The sequence below is a fragment of the Carassius gibelio genome, chromosome B16, assembly GCF_023724105.1.
Source record: "Carassius gibelio isolate Cgi1373 ecotype wild population from Czech Republic chromosome B16, carGib1.2-hapl.c, whole genome shotgun sequence".
NCBI lineage: Eukaryota > Metazoa > Chordata > Actinopteri > Cypriniformes > Cyprinidae > Carassius > Carassius gibelio.
The window spans coordinates 8734280-8759402 of NC_068411.1; the positions used below are offsets into that span (position 1 = coordinate 8734280).

The following is a 25123-nucleotide window of genomic DNA, read 5'->3' on the forward strand; positions in this document are numbered from 1 at the left end:
GGAAGAACATGAGTACGGAAAATGTGGAAGAGATGTGGAAGCAAAATGTTGTAATTGTGGAGGAGCCCATAATGTGGCATATGGAGGATGTGAAGTGAGAAAGAGAGCAGTAGAAATTCAGAAGGAAAGAGATGGAAATAAGCTGTCATATGCGGAAGCAGTTAAAAAGGTGGACTCAAGGAAAAAGAAAGAAAGTGAGGAGAAGGAGTTGTGGAAAGATCGAACCAGAAATGAAGAAAAGGAAAGCAAAAAATCGGATGACACAATGATAGTTAGTAAAAAAAGTTTTGTGTTATTCATGGCAGAGGTAATAAATTGTTCAGCGCAGACTGAAAGAAGAACAGAAAAGATACAGATAATAGTGAGAGCAGCAGATAGGTTCCTGGATATTAAAGGGCTAACATGGGAAATGGTTAGAGATGGTCTAACTTTAGAAATACAGCCTAGTCAAGAATCATGGGATGGACAACAATCTTGATGTTAGTAATTTTACAATGGAATGCTAGGAGTTTGGTGGCTAATGGATTGGAGTTTAAAGGTTATCTAAATAAGATGGAGGAAAAGCCAGATGTGATATGTGTACAAGAGTCTTGGCTGAAACCTAAATTAGATTTTGTAATTAAAGGGTATGTTTCTGTGAGAAGAGATCGGGAAGAGGGAAATGGTGGTGGGTGGGTTACTTTCATTAAGTCTGAAATGCAGTATAGAATGGTGGGGAAAGGAAGAGAAATGGAATATGTAGTGGTGGAGGTATGGAAGGATGATAAGAGTGTTGTAATAATAAATTTTTATAATCCATGTAGACAAATGACATTGGAAGATATGTTAAAGATAGAAGGGCAAAGTAGAGAGAGGGTGATATGGTGTGGGGATTTCAATGCCCATAGTAGTATGTGGGGAGGAAGTGTAACTGACAGAAATGGGAAGGTGGTTGAAGAATTGATGGATGAGATGAATCTGATCTGTATGAATGATAGGGGAGGTACACGAGTAGACATGAGAACAGGTCAAGAAGCGGTGTTGGATTTAACCCTTGTAAAAAGTAGGTTAGGGGGTAAAATTAACTGGAAGGTATTAAGGAAATGTACTATAGGTAGTGACCACTTTCCTGTTTTGATTGAAATGAGTGTCAATATGAATAATTGTGTAAAAAGAAGTGAGAGAAGAGAAGGGAGATGGAATTATGAAAAAGCTAACTGGACTGAATATGTGAAAATGGTGGAGGAGGGTATAGACATAAATGAAGTAAGAAGTGTAGATGACATAGAAGCTATAAATGAGAAAATTATAGGAGTTATGAAAAATGCAGCAGTAAGTAATATTCCTAAGAGTAAAGGAAGAAGAAAGACAAAAATGGTACCATGGTGGAATAAGGAGTGTGATGAAGCTGATGAGAGCATACAAGAAGGTAAGAAGATTGCATAATTATACAGATTTAATTGAATATAAGAGAGAACAAGCAAAAGTAAGAGAGGTGGTAAGAAGGGAAAAAAGACAACATTGGAGAGATTTCTGTGATAGAATAGGGAGAAGTACATCAATAGGAGAAGTATGGAGTATGATCAGAAGGATGAATGGAATAAGGAAGGATATGGAATATCCTGTTTTAAATGAAGGGGAAGTTATAGCAATAGAAAACTGTGATAAAGCAGAACTGTTTTGTAATACATTTATAAAAGTAAACAGTACGGAAAATCTGACTGAAGAGTTTAAGAGGGAAAGGGAGGAAGTACTACGAGAGCATCCTCATCTATTGGGAAAGAGACAGGATGGAGATAATATAATGGATGTCCCGTTTGGAATGACGGAACTAAAACGAGCGCTGAGGAGAATGAGAGAAACTACTCCGGGGCAAGATGAAATCAGCTATTATATGATCAAGCAGTTAAGTGAGGAATCATTGAGAGTAATGTTGGAGTTCTATAATAAAGTGTGGGAAATGGGGGTGCTACCGCATAGTTGGAAAGAAGCATTGATATTGCCAATAAAGAAACCAGGGAAGGATCCAAATAAGCCGGCTAGCTATAGGCCAATAGCCCTTACATCTCATGTAGGGAAAGTGATGGAGAGAATGATAACGGATAGATTAGTATATTTTTTGGAAAAAGAAGGAAAATTAACACCTTTTCAAAGTGGATTTAGGGTAGGAAGAGGAACTATGGATCCGGTTATGTGTTTGGAAGCGGAAATAAAGAAAGCTCTGTCAAATAAAGAATCAGTAGTTGCTGTGTTTCTCGATATTGAAAAAGCCTATGATATGTTATGGAGGGAGGGTCTGATGATTAAGTTGGAAGAGATGGGGGTAGGGGGAAGAATGTTTAATTGGATTAATGACTTTCTTAAGCAAAGAGTAATAAGGGTGAGAGTAGGAGATGCTATATCATATCAAGGAATAATAGAAAATGGTACTCCTCAGGGAAGTGTAATAAGTCCAGTACTTTTTTTAGTAATGATAAATGATATATTTAGTAAGGTGGATAGGAGTGTTGGTAGATCACTGTTTGCAGATGATGGAGCTGTGTGGTTTAGAGGGAGAAACAATAAATTCATTATGGGGAAAATGCAGAAGGCGGTGGATGAGGTAGTTAAATGGTCATATAAGTGGGGATTTAAGTTATCAGTGGAGAAGTCACAAGTTATTATATTTTCCAACAAGAAAGTAGATAATGAATGGAAGTTAAGGATATATAACAGGGAAATGGCTCGAGTAACATCAGTTAGATTCTTGGGAATGTGGCTAGATACTAGACTTACATGGAATGAACATATTGATAAGATAGTGAATAGGTGTAAAAGAGTGTTAAATATAATGAAATGTATGGCAGGACAAGAGTGGGGAGCAGATAGAGGGGCGCTTCAAACAGTATATATAGCAATGATAAGATCTGTACTAGATTATGGAAGTATAGCATATGGGTTGGCGGCAAAATCACAGTTAGAGAAATTGGATAGAATTCAAGCACAGGCGATGAGAATTTGCTGTGGAGCATATCCAACAACACCTATAGTAGCTTTGCAAGTAGAGATAAATGAAATGCCGCTTAATATTAGAAGAAAACAGTTAATGGCTGTGTATTGGACAAATCTAAATAGTCAGAATGAGGTACATCCAACAAGGAAAATATTAGGAAAAAGTTGGGAACAAGGAATGAAGAAACATAAGAGTTTTGGGTGGGTGGTAGAAGAAGATATTAAGGAGATGGGGATAAACAATTATAGATGTGTACCAAGAGTAATATATCCGAATACTCCTATATGGATTATTCCTCAGCCAGTAGTAGATTTAACATTACTGGAGATAAGACAGAGTGAAGGAAATAATGGGATGGAAGTAATGAGAGCAAATGAGTATTTAAGAATAACATATGGAGATAGTATACAGATTTACACAGATGCTTCCAAAAAAGGAAGGAGAGTAGGAGTGGCAGTCAATGTGCCAAAGTTAATGGTGAAGAAAAAAGCTAGAATTAGTGACCAGTTGTCAATATATACAGGTGAGTTGATGGCTATTTTGCTAGGAGTACAAATAATTAAGGAAAGGAAAATAAAAAATGCAGTCATATGTTCAGATTCTTATTCAGCAATAGTTAGTATCTATAATCAAAAATCTGAATCAAGGCCAGATTTAATCATGGAAATTCTTCAAAATCTCTTTGAGTTGAAACAAATTAAAATAGAAGTACAGTTTATGTGGGTCCCAGCTCATGTGGGAATTAAAGGCAATGAGGAAGCAGATAAATTAGCTAAACAAGTAGTAGATGAAGATAGGGTAGAAATTGAGTTATCACATAGTTTAAAAGAAATCAAATCAGTAATAAAGGAGGAAATGATTAAAAAGTGTCAACAATATTGGGATAATGAGAGTAAAGGTAGACATTTATATGCAATACAAAAGAAAGTGGGAAAAGGTAGGAAAAGAGGGAGAAATAGAAGGGAGGAAAGTATAATTACAAGACTAAGGGTGGGACATACCGGTTTGAATAAAACATTACATTTAATATCTAAGCATCCAACGGGTTTGTGTGAGAAATGTGGACAAAGTGAAACTGTGGAACATGTGTTTATTAATTGTAATGGTTATGATGAAGAAAGAGAAGTGCTAAGAGAAGAATTATGGAAGAATGAAGGGAAAGAGTTAACATTAAAGAATATATTAGACTTGGATATAGGAAATAGTATGGTTAATGTGTTGTTTCAGTTTTTGAATAATACTGGTTTAATGAATAGATTGTAGGATTAATATGTATATAGGATTATAGAGAGAGGTAGAAGATGCGGATGAAGTATAGTGTGAGACAGTGTAAGTAAATCTGGAGGTAAATAAGGTTGCGGATGGGAAGTGGGAGTTAAAGGGAAGTGGGGTGGAAGCTGGAGGAGCTGAACACGCAGCGCCAGTGGGTTTTATTTACTTTTATTTTTATTTATTTTTTTTGGGGGGGGGGGGGGGGGGGTTGCTTAGAAATGTTAAGAGATAGGAATGTTTCTGATCTAAGCTACCGGATGATGGCAATAATGCACTGTTAAGTGCGGTTGCCAATAAAACGAAAGAAGAAGAAGAAGAAGAAGACGAATCGGCCATCAACACCGACAAAAGCGGAAGTAAAAGACACCTTGTTGTTATGCGCTGAAATGGCATCATCATAAAGTTTTAAACTTTTTATGGTCATTTTGAAGGAAGAAAACCCTCTCTTTTCAGCACTTGGAACTTCCAGTTGTTGCTGCTGTGTGCTTTTGCAGTGAGTTGAACTAAATATTTGATCTCGCGTAATATAGAGTCACGGTTGTTTTCACTTGTAAGTGCGTCATTACAATCAGAAGACTGATAAATCTGCAGTTAATCTTAATGACCAGCCCACAAGTGTAATATTTATCATTGCATTTTTGCATTTGAAGCTGAGCACAATGACTGACATGCTGATGTGTGTTTCAGTGCATCATAATGGAGGCTATTTGGAATTTGATTTTGGCTTCAACTTTTATAGTTGTACTTTATGAAGGTAGGAAACCTCTTTTTTTTTGTCTTTGCCTATTTTTATTTAGGTTGATTGTTGTGCTTTTATACAGTATAATTAATCACAGCCATACTGATGTTCAGTACTAAGGCACTATACTGTACTGTATATTTCATATGTATTTGGTTGAGTAATAACTTTCTTCCATTTGAAATGCATCTGTTCACTATTCAGTGTTTACCTTGCTGTTTGCAATAATTCCCAGTGACACTTAGTAATAATCTACCTGGTCTCATGGCATAAATGTACTTGGGTGCACTTTTTAGCGAGACAAAAAAAATTACAAATAAGTACATCTCTTCTTTCCAAAATAAATGAACACTACTGGCAGTAAAACTTTGAAACCTTTTATTCCTTTTCACACAAATTTACAGAGTTTCGATTAATAAAGTGTATATATCACGTTATGACTTCAAAACAATATTTATATGCTTGGAGATTTGAAAACTGATGCTTTGAACGTTATCACACGTGTTTTCAGAGACGGTAGATTTGTTTGGTAGCTCATTGAGTGAGAACATGTACTTGAGAGGTAAGGAGTGCTGGTACAGATCCCAAAAATGCAGTTCAAATCTGCTTATAAGGAAGCTGAAATGGCACGGTTGCATCAGCTAATGCGTTTTTATATCAGTTTTGCATTTGTTAACACTATCATAGGTTTAAGGGATGGTTTTGGTGGAGGGCATATTTTCAACACTATAGAGAATTAACTTAATTGAATTCTGAACCACCGCAATACGTACCTATATCAACGTAATAAAAACATGCCAGGGTTCACGCAACTAACCCTAAATCAAATATGTTAACACACTCTTATAAATAAAGTGTCCAAAGGGATGTTTGTCGCAGCAATGCTAAAAAAAAAAGGAGCAATTTTCGGTTCCTCGAACATTTCAGTGATCAGTTCTTAAAAGAACCAGTTTATTATTAGTGTAAAGAACATTTAAATCATCTAAACAACCTTTTCCCACAATAACGGACCTTGTTTTTGCAACGGAAAGGTTACACAGATGCCAATAAGGACCCTTTATTTTTAAGAGTGTATTAAAATTATTTAGTGCCTTTTTGTGTAAATGCACTGTAACAATTTTTTGTAACCAAATTCCCTTCATTAGAGAGTCTGACTCTTCTGTGAATATGTTTCAGGAGCGTTCTGCCAGGGTATTCCTTCTGGTTTTGTGTTACTAAACCAACCGTACACATTCCCCGTTAACGCCAGCGGCTGTCATCATGCTGAATGGAGAAAGATGCCAGGCACCACTATCGCCACATACAAAAACCATGTGTGCGTGACTGCCAAAGGTCTTGAGGAAGACTTCACGTGTGAACACAGCCACCTGCTTCTCATATCATCACAATACACTAACCAGGGGCTCTACGAGTTCATCTGTAATGGGGTTAAAACTTCACTTATTCTGGATGTTTTATGTAAGTCTTTCCTATTATCTGATTCATACACTACCAGTCAAAAGTTTGGAATTATTGAGATTTTTTTAAATGCTTTTGTATTTGAATGGAATAGAAATTTAAAAACAGCATTTATTTGGAATTAGAAATAATTAATAAAAGCTTTGATCAATTTAATGCTATTTTTGCATTAGTTTAGTTTCTATTGATAATATTTGAGGAAAAAGAAGCAGCACAACTGTTTTCGAAGTTGATAATAATCATAAAAATGTTCAAAGTTCAATGCCAAGCGAGATATTTTATTTAACAGAATTCGCCTACAAAAAACGACCCGTTTGGACTACATCCCTCTAGTTCCTGCAGTAATTACGTCACTAAAACAGTTTTTTGACTAACCTCCGCCCACAGGAATACACAAAAAGGGGGCGTGGCCTTGTTGCGTTCCTACAGAGAAGGAAGAGCTGCGTTTGTGTTTGTCGCCGAAACGCTGTTATTTTCATCTCTGAGTCCAATCATCTTTGTTTGGGCTTCCCAGGGATGCTGTACTTGGAGATCAGTGGTTACAATTTATGTCTAACTCGGTTCCCGAAAATTATAATCTACATGTAAAACTATGTGCAGCACATTTAGCTGAGGACAGCTTCCTCAATCTCAATCAGTTAAATGCAGGATTCGCACAAAGATTATTCTTGAAAGATGGAGCAGTTCCCTCTTTGTCTGGAGAAGGTGTTGTTTATGGACCACAACCGGTAAGTATATTTTATTATTTAAGTTTGTGCGTTTAACAGTTTCTGTAACTTACTACACAAAGGGCAACACAGGAACCGCTGGCCCAATCAGAATTCGTTATGTGTTTCTGAAGGAGGGACTTTATAGAACAAGGAAGTCATCAGCCCGTTTTTGTGACAGTGAAAACAGCGGTATACAGATAGGTGAATTGTGTGAAAAATACTGTTTTTTTTTACACGCGAAACATGAACACATGTTATTTTGTACACTGTAAACACAATCAAAGCTTCAAAAAAGCATGAAAAATGGGACCTTTAAATAAATGATAAATATTATATAAAATATTATATATATACTATATATTATATAAGTAAATAAATAACCTTTTGACTGGTCGTGTATAAGAGAGCTACTTACTGAAAGTCATCATCATCTCATAATCATCAAGTGATTTTGATTAACGTCATGTTCCCTGTATAGATGCTCTATATAAGAGTGTAGAAGAAACGGACAACATCACTCTGAACTGTTATGCGCTCAGTGCCCAAGATGTGACGTGGCTGCATGACAACGAAAGAGTTTTGTACTATAAGATGGACGGATCTGTGAATCCTGGCAAAGGCTTCGAGAGAAGAGCCATGCTGGCAAACAACTGCTTCAAAACCGGCAATTTCTCTTTGACCATCACACGTGTTCGCAAGGCAGATGCTGGATTATACCGCTGCTTTGTGGATAGTGAAACGGTTAAAGGAAACCCTCACGCCTATGTGCTGGATGTGAACGGTAAGACATGGGAAACTTGATCGCATTGTATCATGTTTAATTTTACGAGTCAGCGTTGATATAATAACAGTGCATAATCCTGATTCTCTTGATTCGCACAGAGAAAAACTCAGATCCAGGAGACCAGACACACTCCAGCTGCAACGAAGCAATTCTGATCGTGCTCACTGCAGTTTTGGGGCTCATCTCAGGGATAAGTGTGACATGTTTGATCAAAATAAAACTACGTGATCGTCAATCCATGTCCACCAGTGAGCGTGACACCACTGAGACTGACCATATGCTGAGATCTGCTATGAGCACAGCTTCACCTGTCAGTGAGAGTCAGTCTGTGGTCACTCATCCTGTTCAGGAGAGCGAGTCCATGGGAGAAAAGCCTTCCAACACCAGGCCTATCTTGTAGTCTGGTGAAACGAGGCCTGTGAAGATACGGTCAGCTAGGCCTGTTTCACACTGCAAGCTGAAGAGCTTTCACAACATTTCTGCTGAATAATAAACTGCAATCAAACATTGATTTACTGGAGCCAACTTTGATTGCTGTGAACTGAATTCACTTGAGAAGCAGGAGCACATTTACATCCACACAGTGATGACTGTAAACTATCCATTTTAAATATTACTCACTCCAGCATGAAGTTTTTCTTTACTGTAAAAGACTGTTTTAGTGGTTTTAGTGTGTTTGTGTGTGGATGAAAGAATGCCAACATGTTATTTAGCAGCAAATTTGTTTGTCATATTTCCTTGCAGTCAGTGTTGTAGGCTTTGATTAATTTGCTGTTGCAGGGACTTAACTTAATATGATATGACGAATCAGTTTTTGCAATGTTCACACAGTGCATTAATGTCATTGTTCCTGATCACATTTACATTTATGCAGATGCTTTAATCAAAAGCAACTTACAGTGCATTCAGGTTATACATTTGTTTTTACCAGTATGTGTGTTCTCTGGGAATTGAACCCACAACCTTCTGTGCTGCTAACACAATGCTCTACCAGTGAGCCACAGGAACAATCATTAAAAACCTCATGCATGAAGGGACTTCACATACAGTATAGCTCCTGTTTAGCACTTTTCTGACTCCGTGGCCATTGCTATTTCATATATTCTCTGTTATTTCTGTCATATGGATTTCATGTTTTTTTTTTTCTGTTTAATGTGTACAGCTTTATATTTGTCGAGAGTGTTCAAACCTTTTTCTAGTTGTTATAATAGTGGTTTCTGGTGCTGACTGAATTATAAGGTTGTACTAGCAAACCAATGGAAGGATTTACGATTAATAAAATAAATAAAATACATTTTGATCTTAAGCAAATGGTGTTGTTTTAAGTTTACACACATATGCGCAAACAGTTTTCAGCATTAATGATGATTTGCTGCTCTAGAAACATTTCTAATTATTAGTCTTGATTAGTTTGATTTCTGAAGATCATGTGACACTGAAGACGAGGAATGATGCTGAAAATACAGCTGTGCATCACAGAAATACATTACACTTAGATATTCACAAAGATAAAGAAAATTGTTCATTTAAATTTTAACATTGCACAATATAATTATATTTATGATCAACTGAACGCAGCCTTGATGAGCAGAAGATCTTTAGAAATCTTTATAATAAGCCAAATAAAGATGATTTACCTCCTCTCCCCTCACTGTCTGCAGGCTTCACTTGAATGGGCCGGTTCATCTAAAAAATAAAAATAAATACAAAGATTTCAAATTAAACCACCATGACTGATGTCACGAGGTATGGGAGAAAAAAAATAACAATAAAACATAAAGATCATAATATATATATATATATATATATATATATATATAATACGAAGATAGAGAGAGTTCTGGACATAAACAAGATAATACAGAAAATACAGAGAAAGAGGAAGACTAATATAGAGCATTCATTAAGTGTGTTTAAAATCAACCAGAGTGATCAAATAAACCATTTAGGCTAGTGACAATGCCCCTGAATTTGTGAGATACCCCTACCGGAGGTAGAACTAAACCCAACAATGTTTTTCTTCATCTCTAAGGTCTCCCATATATGAAATGGATTCTTGGCTAAAAATATTTTACTGCTAAGATTGTTAAATTAACAGATATTGTTATACACCACAAAATCAATAAAGTACTAAAATATAGCCTGTCCGTATGGGAGTTAAGGCATATAAACTAATGCAGATCAATCACACAAGCTCTGAGAGCTTTGAAACTTGACATGTTTGTAGTCAGGAAGTTGATTTAACTACTAGAAAAGACTGAATGTGAATATCTTGATGTATGGAATAAATAGAGACATGTAAACACATATCTAAAATAAGCGGACATGCACAAATTTAATATCTATGCAGAATGTTTTCATTTACTTTGTGCTTGCTTTGCCTGGCATTATCATAGACACACATATGATGGCTTGTTGGAAAGGTGGGGTTGTGCTGAATCCAGCAATACCACATATGTAAATATAGCATGACAAATATGAGTGTTCTGTCACTCAATGTATGAGGTGTCCAAAATGAATGAAAATGGAACACTGACATAATTGAGTCCAAACCCATTCATTATCAGCGGTGAGGAGAATGTTGAGAAATTCAAATATAAGAGACATCAAAAAGTATTTAATATGGCACCTTGTACTATATGGAAACAAAGATTGAAATCGAAAGATAACACCTTACCTTAGCACAAACAGGAGACCAGGAGTTTTAACTTAATGAACTTTTTAATAAAACTATAACTTAACTTCACACAATACAACTTAAATTACTGTCTTAAATAAAACAAATGGCAATCTAACTAAAGAAACAAACACTCTTTGGGGAAATGAGCCCTGTCTTCTCAGGCTGTTTAGTTTATTTTCTAGCAGCAACCATTTGGAACATCAACTGCTTTTGGTCCCCATTGGAGAAGGGTCTGGCTGCAGACTTGCACTTGCACTCTCAGACACTGCTTCTGCTAGCAACGTCACTTGCAGTCTTTATTTTTTATTTTGTTCTATTTATTGATAACTTTTTGTTTGAATTTCCCAACATTTTATGACAGTTGCCATGTGACGAAGACAAGAAAAAATAAACTAAATTACAATGTCAATTGCAATCGCTACTTGCACTCTCCGCTACCTGTGACTTCACTTGCAATCAACACAAATCTTGCATGTTGCCACTGGAGACAAGACGCTGTGGTTGTGATTAAACGATTAAAACTAATTTAGTACTATAACGTACAGGGTCCTGCAAGAAAAAGACAAGCACGGACCTTTGCCACAGAACAGCAGAATATGAACGCAATGCACAAAGTCTTTCGTTTAAGCGTTTTCCTCCTGTAGAAAAAAACTAACATGGCATATGGCATAATGCATTCAGACACATTAAGTTCAATTAAAAGATCAAATTCGATATATAGTTATTATTCAATGTACTGCAAGGCACGCAGATGGCTATGAACACAATGTGCAAACCATACAACATAATGCTTAATGTGGCCTAATAACAGACTAAGATGATAAAGACAATTCAGTAGGCCTAGCCTAGCCTATATGTCTTGTTGTTGACTCTAAGTATATACAGACCAGAAAATATGAACGGGCATTATGCATTAAGTGATTTTAAAAGGATCAGCTCCGTACAGGCAAGCAGACGAGTACAGAACGCAGTGCGTTAAATTGTACATTAAACGTTTTCCTCCTATAGAAAATCATTATAAATAAAACACATAATGTAGGTTAATGGACAAAGACAGTGATATAAACAAGTTGTAGACAGTTTATTCTATATGGAAAAATGCTTAATTTGAAACTTTGCGTGTTGCGTTTATTCTGGGCTCACCTGCTTGCCTGTACATATTAGTTATGTATTTTAATAAAGTAGAGAAGCATTGAGTTTGGCCTTTCTCATCTATGTCCATTATGCCACATTTTGCAGTATGTGAGGAAAATACTATATACATATTCCTTATATTAATGAACTGTACATTTAATTTGATAATTTAATAGCATCTTAATATATTAAGCCATGTTAAGTGTTTTTTTTTTCTACGCTTAGCTAGAGACTTTGCGCAAATGTTCATATTCTGCTGTTCTGGCCATGGATTTGCCAGTCTTGTCTTTTTCTTGCAGGACCCTGTACGTTATAGTACCAAATTAGTTTTAATCATTTAATCACCACCACAGCGTCTTGTCTCCATTGGCAACATGCACGATTTGTGTCGATTGCAAGTGATGTCACAGGTAGCGGAGAGTTCAAGTAGCAATTGCAAGTGACATTGTAATTTAGTTTATTTTTTCTTGTCTTCACCACCTAAATGTTGGAAAATTCAAACGAAAAGTAATAAAACAATTCAACAAAATAAAAAATAAAGACTGCAAGTGATGTCACTAGCGGAAGTGCAAATGTCTGAGTGTGCAAGTCTGAGAGTGTAAGTACAAGCCTGCAGCCAGACCCTCTTGAAACATTATGGGGTCAACTCCCCATGATGTTACAACTGCAACACACCACTCATCCACATTGTCATCAGTGACAAAGTGGGTCATATTTGGACAGTCAGGGCAAGAGCAAAACCCTGCGCAGGTCAAGCCCACAGAAAGACACTGGCATTTGGTGGCATCGGCGCAGTTTCCGTCTTTACAGTAGAGGTGGGTGAGGTCTCTAACTCCTTTAGGTGCTGGTGCCTTCTGGAACATCACAGATTAAATGCAGCCACCTTCTCTGAGCCTCCATCCTCCATCCTCTACCAACTGGGTTCCAGAGAAGAGTTTTGGCCAGGTGGCTGTGATGCCACACTGCTGTTTGGTACATGGCTCTCAGCACATGTTGCTGGAAGCCATCTTCTGTTGGGGGTAGATTTGCTGCTGACACCTCAGCTCATCCAGGTTGGTGCTAGGATGCCCATCTTGGTGCCTCTTCTTTGTCTTTCAAGATCTTTGATTGAGTGTTGGTGGTCATATCTATCAAAAATTATAACGACACAGCTGTTACCTTCCTTTCCCATTAAAGTTGCGATCTTTTTCCAGACACACTCACCCTGGTCATTGAACGTTTGAAAGGCTGAACATTGAGCATTTGAAGAAGATCCATGCCATCAATGATATATGCTGATGGTTCTTTTACACTTGGCAGCTGCTGTTGTCTTCTTTATGCTTCCATCATCAAAAAACAAAGAGGGTGGGACAAAATCATGTTTAATCTGAGATACGAGATTTTTATGACTTGGGAGCGGGGAGATACGAGGTTATGCACTCATTGATAAGAATGATACAGACACAGACGTCGCTGCTGCCAGCAGTGTTCATCAAAGTCTGCGGTCGCATCGAGCCTTTTGACAAGAGATAAGGCTTTAAGGGGTAACTAAACCCCTGGTCAGAGCCTGACTCCACCCACTGGCAATATTTGAAAAATGCTGAAAAGTGGGCAGAGCACAGCGGAGATAGAGGGGACAAACCAAGGGCAGGGCTGAGCGGGTGGGGCGTGAACCTGAGACCCTCAGTGACAGATTAATTGACAGCTGCTGTTAGAGTCGCTAAAATGGAGAGTGACTCTAGTGACGCAAGTAGTTTTGCAACAGAGCGTTCATTTGAAGTAGAGGACTTTTCTCCCCCACCTTCACCTGAAGTGGAGGATGTCGAGGTGTCTGAGGACACAGGGCCAGGGCCTGAGCCATATCAATTCAAGCCACTGGCTCAAACTGCGGTCTTAACTCCCGGATTCTGATAGGCATCCGATGATGCTAGCGAAGCAGCCGCGCAAGAGAGAATGGGGCCAGTCTCCGAGTAAGGCATTGCGTCGCTTTTCAGCGTGAGCTGTGTGGAGCATTTCAGCTGTGTGGAGCATTACCGAAGCATTACAGCTATGGATTTTTAACAAAACAAGCCTACTCAAATGTATCTAACCTAACTATTTTCATTCGTTATTGTAAGAAATGAAAAAAAAAACAGAGTTATGCAAAGATAGGCTTACTTGGCGCCAGTAGATTTCTCCCATAAATAAAACCTGTTAGCCTACTTGGGGCATTTTACATGCACAGTGCCAACTTTGAGTCAGTAAAATAATAATAAAAACAATAATTTAATGATGGTATCCAAAACATTTAATTCAATACAAGTAGAATTAGAAATTAGATACATTTTAAAACTTCAATGAACATGTATAATAAGCCTAGTAATAATAACCCTAGTACTATCGATCATAACATACTTCTACAAAGACTGGAAAACTGGGTCGGGCTTTCTGGGATGGTACTCAAATGGTTCAGGTGATACTTAGAAGGGAGAGGCTATTATGTGAGTCTAGAAGAGCATAAGTCTAAGTGGACGTCCATGACGTGGAGTCCCACAAGGGTCAATTCTTGCACCGCTCTTGTTTAGCCTGTATATGCTTCCACTAAGTCAAATAATGAGAAAGAACCAAATTACCTATCACAGCTATGCTGATGATACCCGGGTTTACCTAGCCTTATCTCCAAATTACTACAGCCCAATAGGAGGAACTTTGATGACATCTTTGTACGCATACGCGAGTGGTTGTGTGGCAACAAAACAAACAGTATGGCGGGCTGTAAAGACGCGACGAGCACTTTCAAGAGAGTTAGCGGGCGAAATCCTCAATATATAAGCACTTTAACATCGGAAGACCGGAGGAGGTTTGGAAAGAAGCTCAAAATTTGTATTGGTGACAAAATCAAAGTTATTCAAAGCCCATATGAGATCTGGGATGACAAAAAACGTTGGTCCGACTCGCCCGTGTCTTGGCCACCAACCTGCTGGGGAGACATTTATTCTTATTTAATAGAAACCCCTGGACCCTTCACTCATGAAAGATTAAAGGCTTTCAAAAGTCTGAAGGCCTATGATTATTTTGTTTCTCGAAAAGTTGGGCCGATCTTTTCTGCCAAACAGAAAGCAGTGATCGTGCTAAAAGCAGAGGTTAGACCTGGCCAAGCAGAGTCACAGCATGATTCGCATCTCCTGTGGGTGATCGCCAAAGAGAACGGCGAAATAATCACTGCTCACTGCGACTGCAAAGCCGGGTAAGTCTTCATTGATCAGTGTTCTTATTTACTTATTTATTTACTGAAAATGTAGTGACTGTTGTACCAATTCAATTGTTTTCAGTGTGAGACTTTCAATGGCGTCTGTACTAATGGTGAAAAATTGTATATCACAGCTTACACATTTCTCCTTCTTTCAAATCCAGTCTTGGAGAAACATGCAGTCGTGAAGCAGCTTTAATGTTTAAAGTAGAAGCAGCTGTCAGGATAGGACTTACAAATGCTGCATGTACTAGTGAGGCTTGCAGCAAAGCACAGCTACAGAATGATGTGAGGAACATAGTCTGGGTGCTGTGGATTGCGGTTTGGGACACCTGAATCAGAAAGCGAAAACATATGACTCGGTTGATTTGACTCGGTTTTATTTATTTTTATTCAATCTTCTATAAATACATAGTCACTAAGACTTACCATGAACAAAATGTGCCTCTCAAACTCGATCAGAAGCTGCAGGCTTTCTTCGGAACGTCCAGGTTCAATCGCCTAATTGCACACAACCATTTCTTTCATTTTTCGCTATCCTTTTCGAAGGGAATTTGAAAAAACTTTTTATCAGGCCCCCAACTAACCGTACAATCGACCACACAGCAAGAGTGAACCATCCTCTTCTCTAAATCCTCCTCCAAACGTGCAAAACAATCAAATTACAGGTATCTAGCGGTGTTTCCTGCCACACGATTCCCATGATGCAACGCGACAAACATAAACAATGACGTCACAAAAGATCCGCCTATTGACTCCCTCTGCCAATGCATTGATGAAATTAATGGTAGCACTTTATTTTACAGTCCTGTTCCTCATGTACATACTATATACTTTTTATAGTTATTACAATAACTATGTAACAACTAGGTACTAACCCTGAACATACCCCTAAACCTAACCCTAACCCATGTAGTTACCTTGTATTACCAGAACTTTCTTAGATAAATACACTGTAAGTACACAATAAGTACATGTTAGTACACGTACTGTAAAATAAAGTGCAACCAAATTAATAGTTGGATTTGCCAGAGCTTTCTTCAGTTAAACAAGGAAAAAACTGAAGTCATTGCATTTGGAAACAAAGATGAAGTGTTCAAGGTGAATGCATACCTTGACTCTAGGGGTCAAACAACTAAAAATCAAGTCAGGAATCTTGGTGTGATTCTGGAGACAGACCTTAGTTTCAGTAGTCATGTCAAAGCAGTAACTAAATCAGCATACTATCATCTCAAAAACATTGCATTAATTAGAGGTTTTGTTTCCAGTCAAGACTTGGAGAAACTTGTTCATGCCTTTATCACCAGCAGGGTGGACTATTGTAATGGGCTCCTCACCGGCCTTCCCAAAAAGACCATTAGACAGCTGCAGCTCATCCAGAACACTGCTGCCAGGATTCTGACTAGAACCAGAAAATCTGAGCATATCACACCAGTCCTCAGGTCCTTACACTGCCTTCCAGTTAAATATAGGATTGATTTTAAAGTACTTTTACTCGTATATAAGTCACTAAATGACTTAGGACCAAAATATATTGCAGATATGTTCACTGAATATTAACCTAACAGAGCACTCAGATCATTAGGATCGAGTCAGTTATAAATATCAAGGGTTCACACAAAACAAGGGGAGTCCTCCTTTAGTTACTATGCTGCCCGCAGTTGGAATCAGCTTCCAGAAGAGATCAGATGTGCTAAAACACTAGTCACATTTAAATCTAGACTCAAAAGACATCTGTTTAGCTGTGCATTTATTAAATGAGCACTGTGCAATGTCCGAACTGATTGCACTATAATTTCACTTTTTTTTTATGTAAAATCATTTTCTAACTGTTTTTAAATTCATTTTAGTTAAGTAGTTTTTTTCATAATTTTAAAAGTTTTAAAATTGCTTGTCTTTATTTTTATTATTTTTCTTCATGATTATTTTACTTTATTTTATGTAAAGCACTTTGAATTACCATTGTGTATGAAATGTAGTAATAGTAATAAGTAGACATTTAAAATACATCAATAACTGATATCATAGTTTAAAATAGATAAAATCAGAGTTAAGGCTTGCTTTATGTGTTGCTCGATGAGGATTTCTCAATCGTTGCGACTTTAAATCCTGAGGACACAAAATGGCGTGGAAGTTCCTGCCGTGGAGTGAAGAAGAGGTGGAGTTACGAGGATTCTCAGACAGTTGAAGTGTCCAGTGGAGTTAAGAGATTTGCTCTCAATCTATTTTCAACACTTTAGATTGTTTACCACGTGGGGTTTGACCAATAGCATTGAATTGTGTAAAAATATGAAATAGACAAAAATTTGGACATGCGAGGATTCTGCCCGTCAGTGACGATATTTTAATAAAGGTGTTCCATTCCAATGTTAACCTGATTCAATTGGATCTGTGGTTCATATGAATTGTATAGTATACTGTGCCTTATGAAATGTATCATTATTAAATGTATCATGAATATAGATCAGCACTTACCTAATGTAAGTTACTTTGCAGTAACGATGAGTTTGTCAACATTCTTCTCACCACTGATAATGTGATTTGGACTTGAGGCTATTTTGTCCAGCGTTCTTTCATTTTGGACACCTCATACATTGAGTGACAGAACACTTCTCTTTTATCATATATTTGCATATTTGGTATTGCTGGATTCAGCACAACCCCACCTTTCCAACAAGCCATCATATGTGTGTCTATGATAATGCCAGGCAAAGCAAGCACAAAGTAAATGAAAACATTCTGCATAGATATTGAATTTGTGCATGTCCGCTTATTTTAGATATGTGTTTACATGTCTCTATTTATTCCATACATCAAGATATTCACATTCAGTCTTTTCTAGTAGTTAAATCAACTTCCTGACTACAAACATGTCAAGTTTCAAAGCTCTCAGAGCTTGTGTGATTGATCTGCATTAGTTTATATGCCTTAACTCCCATACGGACAGGCTATATTTTAGTACTTTATTGGTTTTGTGGTGTATAACAATATCTGTTAATTTAACAATCTTAGCAGTAAAATATTTTTAGCCAAGAATCCATTTCATATATGGGAGACCTTAGAGATGAAGAAAAACATTGTTGGGTTTAGTTCTACCTCCGGTAGGGGTATCTCGAAAACTAAAGCACTTTTTGACCATTTGTCACTAGCCTAATTGTCTTATCTGTTGACAGTGTGTGCATAAATCAGACATACATACTAATAGACATTATTTGGTAACACCTTTTTTTAAGGTGTCATCGTTATACATAAATTAGCACTAATTTACAAACAATATCAGCTTGAAGTACACTGACAATCCACCACAATAACACGGGTGTAAAATACAGAGTGTAACATAAAAGACTCCAACATGATCATCATCCCAACAAATATAAGACAAATAACAATTTAATCAAATGAACTCACTAAATATGATGGGAACCTCTTTTCTCCCTTTAAAACAGCTACAAGATTCAGCACCCAGGGATGACTTTCTGGAAAACATACAGGGAAGCCAGGACAACACAACACATGTTTTTTTTTTTTCCTCACAGAAAATGGAGGAATTGGTGTATGTTGGGACTAAACTCTCCCACTCATTCGCTGCTAGCCCGCAGATATCAACAAAAAACGGCGGGCCCCCCAACCACCAAAGCCTGTGGGCCATGTTCCTATGAGAGCTCTCCGACCGCTGCCACAACGCCAGGGCCTGAACCCTCTATCTGCTGAAGGTGAACCACAAACAACTGATAGCAGCTCTCAGTGATATGTGTTGGGTCCCCGCTATAATAGCAGCAACATTCACAAATGCTTACAGAACAAGCGGGAACCCAGTGTGCCTGTAGCTTTCTCTATTTCAGCTTTATCACGTGATAGAATGTCTAAGGCCTTCTCAAGCCGAAGGGCAAACTCATCTAATCTGCGGCCTATTATGAATCATACTAAGACTGATGTAAAGACACAAAGCACTGCCATCAATTTAGCATCTTTAAACATTCGCTCACTAAAAAATAAATCATTTCTAATCAATGACTTTATAACCACATACAATCTGGATTTTATGTTTCTAAATGAAACATGGCTAGAAGACAGCTGCAGTGCAACAATCCTAAATGAAGCAGTGCCTCCTAACTTCACTTACATGAGTGTTTGCAGGACTGTTAGGAGAGGTGGGGGTGTAGCTGCTCTATTTAAAGATGTCTATCAATGCAAGCAAGTGTAATTTGGTCAGTACTTGTCTTTCGAATATCTAGGGATTGTGCTGAAAGGTGCCCCACGCATTCTGTTTATTAATATTTACAGGCCTCCAAAATACTCTCCAGCCTTTGTTGAAGAGGTCACAGAAATGTTTTCAATAATTTCCTCAGAGTTTGACTGTTTTGCAATTGCAGGGGATTTTAATATTCACATAGATAATGCAGAAAACAAAACTACAAAAGAAATGATAAGGGTTTTAAACACCTTTGACCTGATTCAGCATGTGCATGGACCCACACACAAAGGTGGACACACTCTGGATCTAATCATCAGTAGGGGTCTAAACATTTCATCCATTGTTACTAAGGACATAGCATTATCTGATCACTTCTGTATTTTCTTTGATATATTGATCTCTGCTACCACTGAATCTAGATCTGTCTCTGTCAGAAGGAGATGCATAAACGAGAACACAAGTGTACTATTTATGGAGGCTATATCTTTAACACCAAGCATTTCTGCAGACTCTGTTGATATTCTCCTTGATTCCTTCAACTCAAAAGTTAAGAATGTTATTGATGATATTGCACCAATTATAGTCAGCAAGAAAACAAACAGACAGAAATCAGTTTGGAGAAGATCAACAGCAGTTCAGACTATGAAAAGACAATGCAGAAAAACCGAGCGGTTGTGGAGGAAGACGAAACTTGAAATTCACTATAGCATCTATAAAGACATCCTTCATGCTTTTAACGTGAAACTAGCCACAGCTAGACAGAATTTCTTCTCAAACCTTATAAACAGTAACTTAAATAACACTCGTACTCTTTTTGCCACTGTTGAGAGACTGACAAACCCACCAAGTCAGATTCCCAGTGATATGCTCTCAGACAGCAAATGCAATGAGTTTGCTTCCTTGTTTTCTGAGAAGATCATCAATATCAGGAAGGCGATTAGCACATCCTCAAGAAATGCAGAGGTCAGACAGATTCGGCCAAAATATCAAAAAGATACTATGTCTATTTTTGAAACAATTGATAGCAACATTCTGGAAGACAGTGCAGCAACTAAAATCCTCAACCTGTTGTCTTGACACACTTCCCACATCCAAACTCCCTAAAAACTGCAGTTGTAAAGCCCCTCCTGAAAAAGACCAATCTTGATAACACAATTTTGAGCAATTTCAGACCAATATCTAATCTTCCTTTTATAGGCAAAATTATAGAAAAGGTGGTTTTTAATCAGATGAACAAATACTTAAACTCAAATGGATACCTGGACAATTTTCAATCTGGTTTCAGACCGCATCACAGCACAGAGACAGCACTCATTAAGATAATAAATGATATTCGCTTAAATTGTGACTCTGGCAAAATATCGGTGCTGTTATTGCTAGATCTCAGTGCTACGTAGAGATGTGGGGGTGTGTTTAAACGAGGTGTTTGAGACTTTAGTCTTTGCAACTTTACAGATCTTCTTTATGCACCAAGAGCTTGTAACATTCCAAAGAAAATTGCATGATATTTAATTTTAATAAAGCACATCTACATGTCCACACAGCAGAATCCTCAGGCACCTCATCAGAATCCTGATGAGGGTTTGGTTTAAACACATCTGTAGGGTTTATATTAAGTCTCCACACATAAACAGATTTTCACACAGCCACATAGACAACAGGTGCAATAGTGCAACGGGTTTAGTATTACAGTAGTAACAGACATATAAACACACACACACATTTAATTGTACAACAAAATTGTTCTTTCTCTCCCAAATTTCCATTCTACGTTCTCTTGTTGTATCATTTATGTTCCATAGCAATCCAATCTTCTCTCTTATATTGTGTGTGTGTGTGTATATGTCTGTTACTACTGTAATACTAAACCTGTTGCACTATTGCACCTGTTGTCTATGTGGCTGTGACATTCTGGAAAAAAAGAAAGCTAATTTAACTGGGTTTATTCAAGTCAATATTATGTAATATCACTGAATGAAACAAAATTGCATAGGTTAAATCAAGTAGATATAGCATTTCAACATCACAAATACTTGCCAGCAGTTTTAAGGTGTAGATGACATTGAGTGCGAGGTGTAATATAATAGCTCTCCTCAACAAACCTCAAGATCTGATACTGCATGAGCCTCAACAAACTCCATTTATAACTTCCCTCTGATAGCATCACTGTGTTATGGCATCATTATAATATTTATTAGAATGAGTGCACATTGAGACACACTCCTAAAAGAGCTGCGCTGCTCATATCCTCACAAACACTGGGTCACATCAGTTTAACCCTGTCAGATGCCTCCGCTGTATTCCTCTCATTAAGGCAGAGGTTTATTTCCCATCCTCACACAGCTCTATTCATCTCTTCATTTTCTCTCTCTGACCTTCCTGAGCTCATTCAACTCCTCTCAACTCATCTCTCATCCCTTTATCCTTCAGAGAAGAGAGGAAAAAGAGATCTTACTGCATTTTAAGTTTGGATCTTCATATAGGTTTCAAAGTGTTAGTTATTCACCGAGTAAACACTATTGTTCAGCTGTTTGGGGTCAGTTTTTTAAGTTAAAGAAGTCGCTTAGGCTCATCAAGGATTTGATGCATTCATTTTATTAAAATACAGTTAAATACAATATTATTACAATTTTAAACTTCTTTCTCTGTGAAAAAAAAGTGTAATTTAAGCTGTAATTTATTTCTTTGATGAACAGCTGTATTTTCAGCATCATTCCTCCAGTCTTCAGAGTCACATGATCTTCAGAAATCAAGAAAATATGATGATTTACTGCTCAAGAAACATTTCTGATTATTATCAGTGTTGAACACAGTTATGCTGCACAATATTGTTGTGGAAACTGTGACATGTTTTACTTCGATGAACAGAATTTAAGGAACATCATTTATTTATTTTTGTATTATACATTATAAATGTCTTTACTGTGTTTACTTTTGATCAGTTTAATGCATCCTTGACACAAAAAAAGTATTAATAAAAAAAAAAATGGACTGACCACAAACTTTTGATCTATCTATCAGGACTTTAATTGCATTATATGCTGTATAATTATTAGTCTATGTAAACCTTTGGCTATACATCACAGCTTTAAACTTTTCTTCATCTTGCAGCATGAAAGTAGTAGGGCTGTAACTAGCCATTATTTTGATAACGGATTAGTTGCTTGATAATTCTTTATATTAAACGATTAATCAGATAAAAAGCGTTTCTTTTATACTGACTGTATACACTACTCCACATACAGCCCAATGCGGTCCACAAACAGACGTGCCAACTGAAAGCTATAAACATACTGTATGATGAACATATCTATGCTATTACACACTGTTATCCAATCATAGTTACTATAGTTAAATGCTTGGATTACTTTAAACCTAAATTTAACATCCAACAACATTTTTATATATATATATATATATATATATATATATATATATATATATAACCCTCCCCAGGGCTTACAAGTAATGGGGAAGGTGTAAAAGAAGGGCAACAACCACAGTGTGTTTCCTTGCAACCACAAACAAATTTATTAAACACGAATGGTAATAAGAAGTGGCAAAGAAACGAAAAGAACAAAAAGTTTTAACCCATTACAGACCATAGGGTTCCCCAATCCCATACAATGGCAATTCCACTATTAAAGAGCACAATCAAATCACAACACAAAACCAATAACACTACAAGTGTAACAGAAAACCAACACGCACTTGACTCAAACCACTACAAATTGTGCCCAATTACCTTAAGAGAGTCAACCATACATACAACAATGGGAACCCCTTTGTCTTTGGTTGATTAAAACAAAACAAAAACAAAGTCCCACAATAAATTCAAATCACTTCATCATAGTGTAACTTTTAAAAGTCATATCTTACAACCCAACATTAACCCACTAATATTTTAGATAAAAGTAAACGGCAATCATGCATCATCTGCAAAACAAAGAAAATATAATTCATGATTGCCCCTTTAAAATATTAGAATTAAAAACAGAATTAAAAACACTTAACACAAAAAAAGCAAACTTCACATACTCCAATATTCAATTAAAATCAATACCTGTGTTAATGAATGAATCTACTCAATTTCTGAGGCATCCACCAGTATATATCCTTTAAGCATACTATAAAACAAACAAAAAAAAACATCCGTTAAAATGGACCGCACTAACCATAACCATGAGTCACAACCCTTACTTCCACAATTTACTTTAATAACGTTCACAAGGCAACGACTAGTTTCATTATCACCAAGTGTGTTTAGTGCATTATCACCAAGAAACAAACCACACAGTTGAAACAAACCACACAGCTTCTCCTACTCAGCACATGGTCCCACAAAGAGAAAGGCCAGAAGATTTGATTTCCCCCTTTATAGTACTTGGACTCATGGGATCTGTAGTCCAACACATTTGTAGTCCCAAGCATGCCTAATATGGAGCCACTACTAATGCTACCTCCATCCCATTCCAATACACCCCCCTTACTTTAAATTGACGTCCCGTCGATCAAATTTCTATGACCATGGTCGAAAAAACAGGGTGTTTGTAACACTGGAGAGCACTGTTCTCGGGAGAAAGATATAACCATTTGAATGGACTTCTCTACACACGGCTGACTGAGGAAGATTATGTGGATTTGTATGCTGCCCTGCTGTGGACCGGGTTGTCTGCCTTACTAGGTCCACCTGTCGCTGCACTGGCTGTTCCGGTTGTCGACATGGCTGTAAAGTCAGCTCTTCAGGATCACCTTCTTCTGCTGGAAGTGGTATGCATGACTCATTCTCTGCAGGCACACCAGGTTCACTTGATAACATGACTATCATATCCCTTCTCTGCTCCTTAAGGATCCTCACTTAAAGGGAATAGTCCTGGACTTTCGGTTCGACCTTCTGATGGGACATAAACTGGTCGCAACTCACTACGGTGTATTTGTCTCACTTTTTCACCATCAACTGGAATAATAGAATATACAGACCCTTGCCCCTCGGGACATCGAACAATTTGATAAGTGGTTGGGTCCCAAGCATCCTGGATTTTCTTTCTGCCTTGATGATCATGTGCTTTTTTTATATACCAAATGGCCTTCCCTTAATGTCATCTGTGACACCTTAGCATCATTTACACGGGCACGCTGAGCTGCAGCTTTCTGAAGATGGGCTCGGGAATTATCTCGGTGGTCAACTATCCAGTCCACATTTGTTGGGCCATAGTCATCCAGTCCTAACATAAAATCTACCGGTAAGTGTGGTTCTTGTCCAAACATCAGGACATAAGGACAGTAACCTGTAGACTGGTGTTCTGTGGTATTCTATGCAAACACCAACTGTGACAAGTAAGATGGCCAGTCTCTTTTATTTTCAGCAGGGAGTGTACTGGGCAGGTCATGCAAAGTTCTATTGAACCGCTCACAATTACCATTCCCCTGAGGATGATATGGTGTAGTGTGAGTCTTTGCAATACCATAGATTTCACAGAGTTCTTTTATCAGGTGGCTCTCAAAGCACCTTCCCTGGTCTGAATGTAACTGTCGTGGGACACCAAACAAATAAAACCATCGTTCCACTAATACACGGGCCACTGTTTTAGCTGTCTGATCTTTAGTAGGGATTGCTTGGGTATATTTTGAAAACACATTTGTCATGATTAATACATTTTCCATTCCACTAGTTGATGGTTCCACGTAAAATCGATTGCTACAATATCAAGGGGTCGGTCAGCCATCAAATGCCCCATGAATGTATGCACCTTCGGTCGAACCACTTTCGAGAGGGTACAGCGCTGACATTTCCTACACCAGTCCTCAACATACCTATACATTCCTGGCCAATAACAGCGTGCTATTACTGGCCTTGCAGTTTGCTCCGTCCCCTGATGGCCATGGTCATCATGAAGGCAGGTAAGCACCTCCTCTCTAAGGGCAGATGGTAACACTACCTGTTGGATTTCCTTATGACCCTCTTGTGGCCA

General features: G+C 37.6%; 2 protein-coding genes and 1 pseudogene across 3 annotated transcripts in view; 1 reads left to right on the top strand and 2 right to left on the bottom strand.

The window, feature by feature from the left end:
• LOC127975434 (ADAMTS-like protein 4) overlaps positions 1–25123 on the bottom strand; it is a 164893-nt gene that overhangs the window by 62141 nt on the left and 77629 nt on the right. The gene's annotated exons all lie outside the window — the stretch shown is intronic.
• LOC127975452 (CUGBP Elav-like family member 3-A) overlaps positions 1–25123 on the bottom strand; it is a 64420-nt pseudogene that overhangs the window by 18108 nt on the left and 21189 nt on the right.
• LOC127975449 (uncharacterized) lies at positions 4544–9245 on the top strand. Of its 2 annotated transcripts, none has more exons than XM_052579550.1 (5): positions 4544–4734; positions 4928–4997; positions 6159–6440; positions 7629–7931; positions 8033–9245. In XM_052579550.1, exons 1-5 carry the CDS (start codon positions 4660–4662, stop codon positions 8332–8334), a joined length of 1032 nt encoding a protein of 343 aa, XP_052435510.1. In that variant the 5' UTR covers positions 4544–4659; the 3' UTR covers positions 8335–9245. The 2 variants fall into 2 exon arrangements, with proteins under 2 accessions (XP_052435510.1, XP_052435511.1); XM_052579551.1 differs by having other exon boundaries at positions 4546–4736; positions 4931–4997.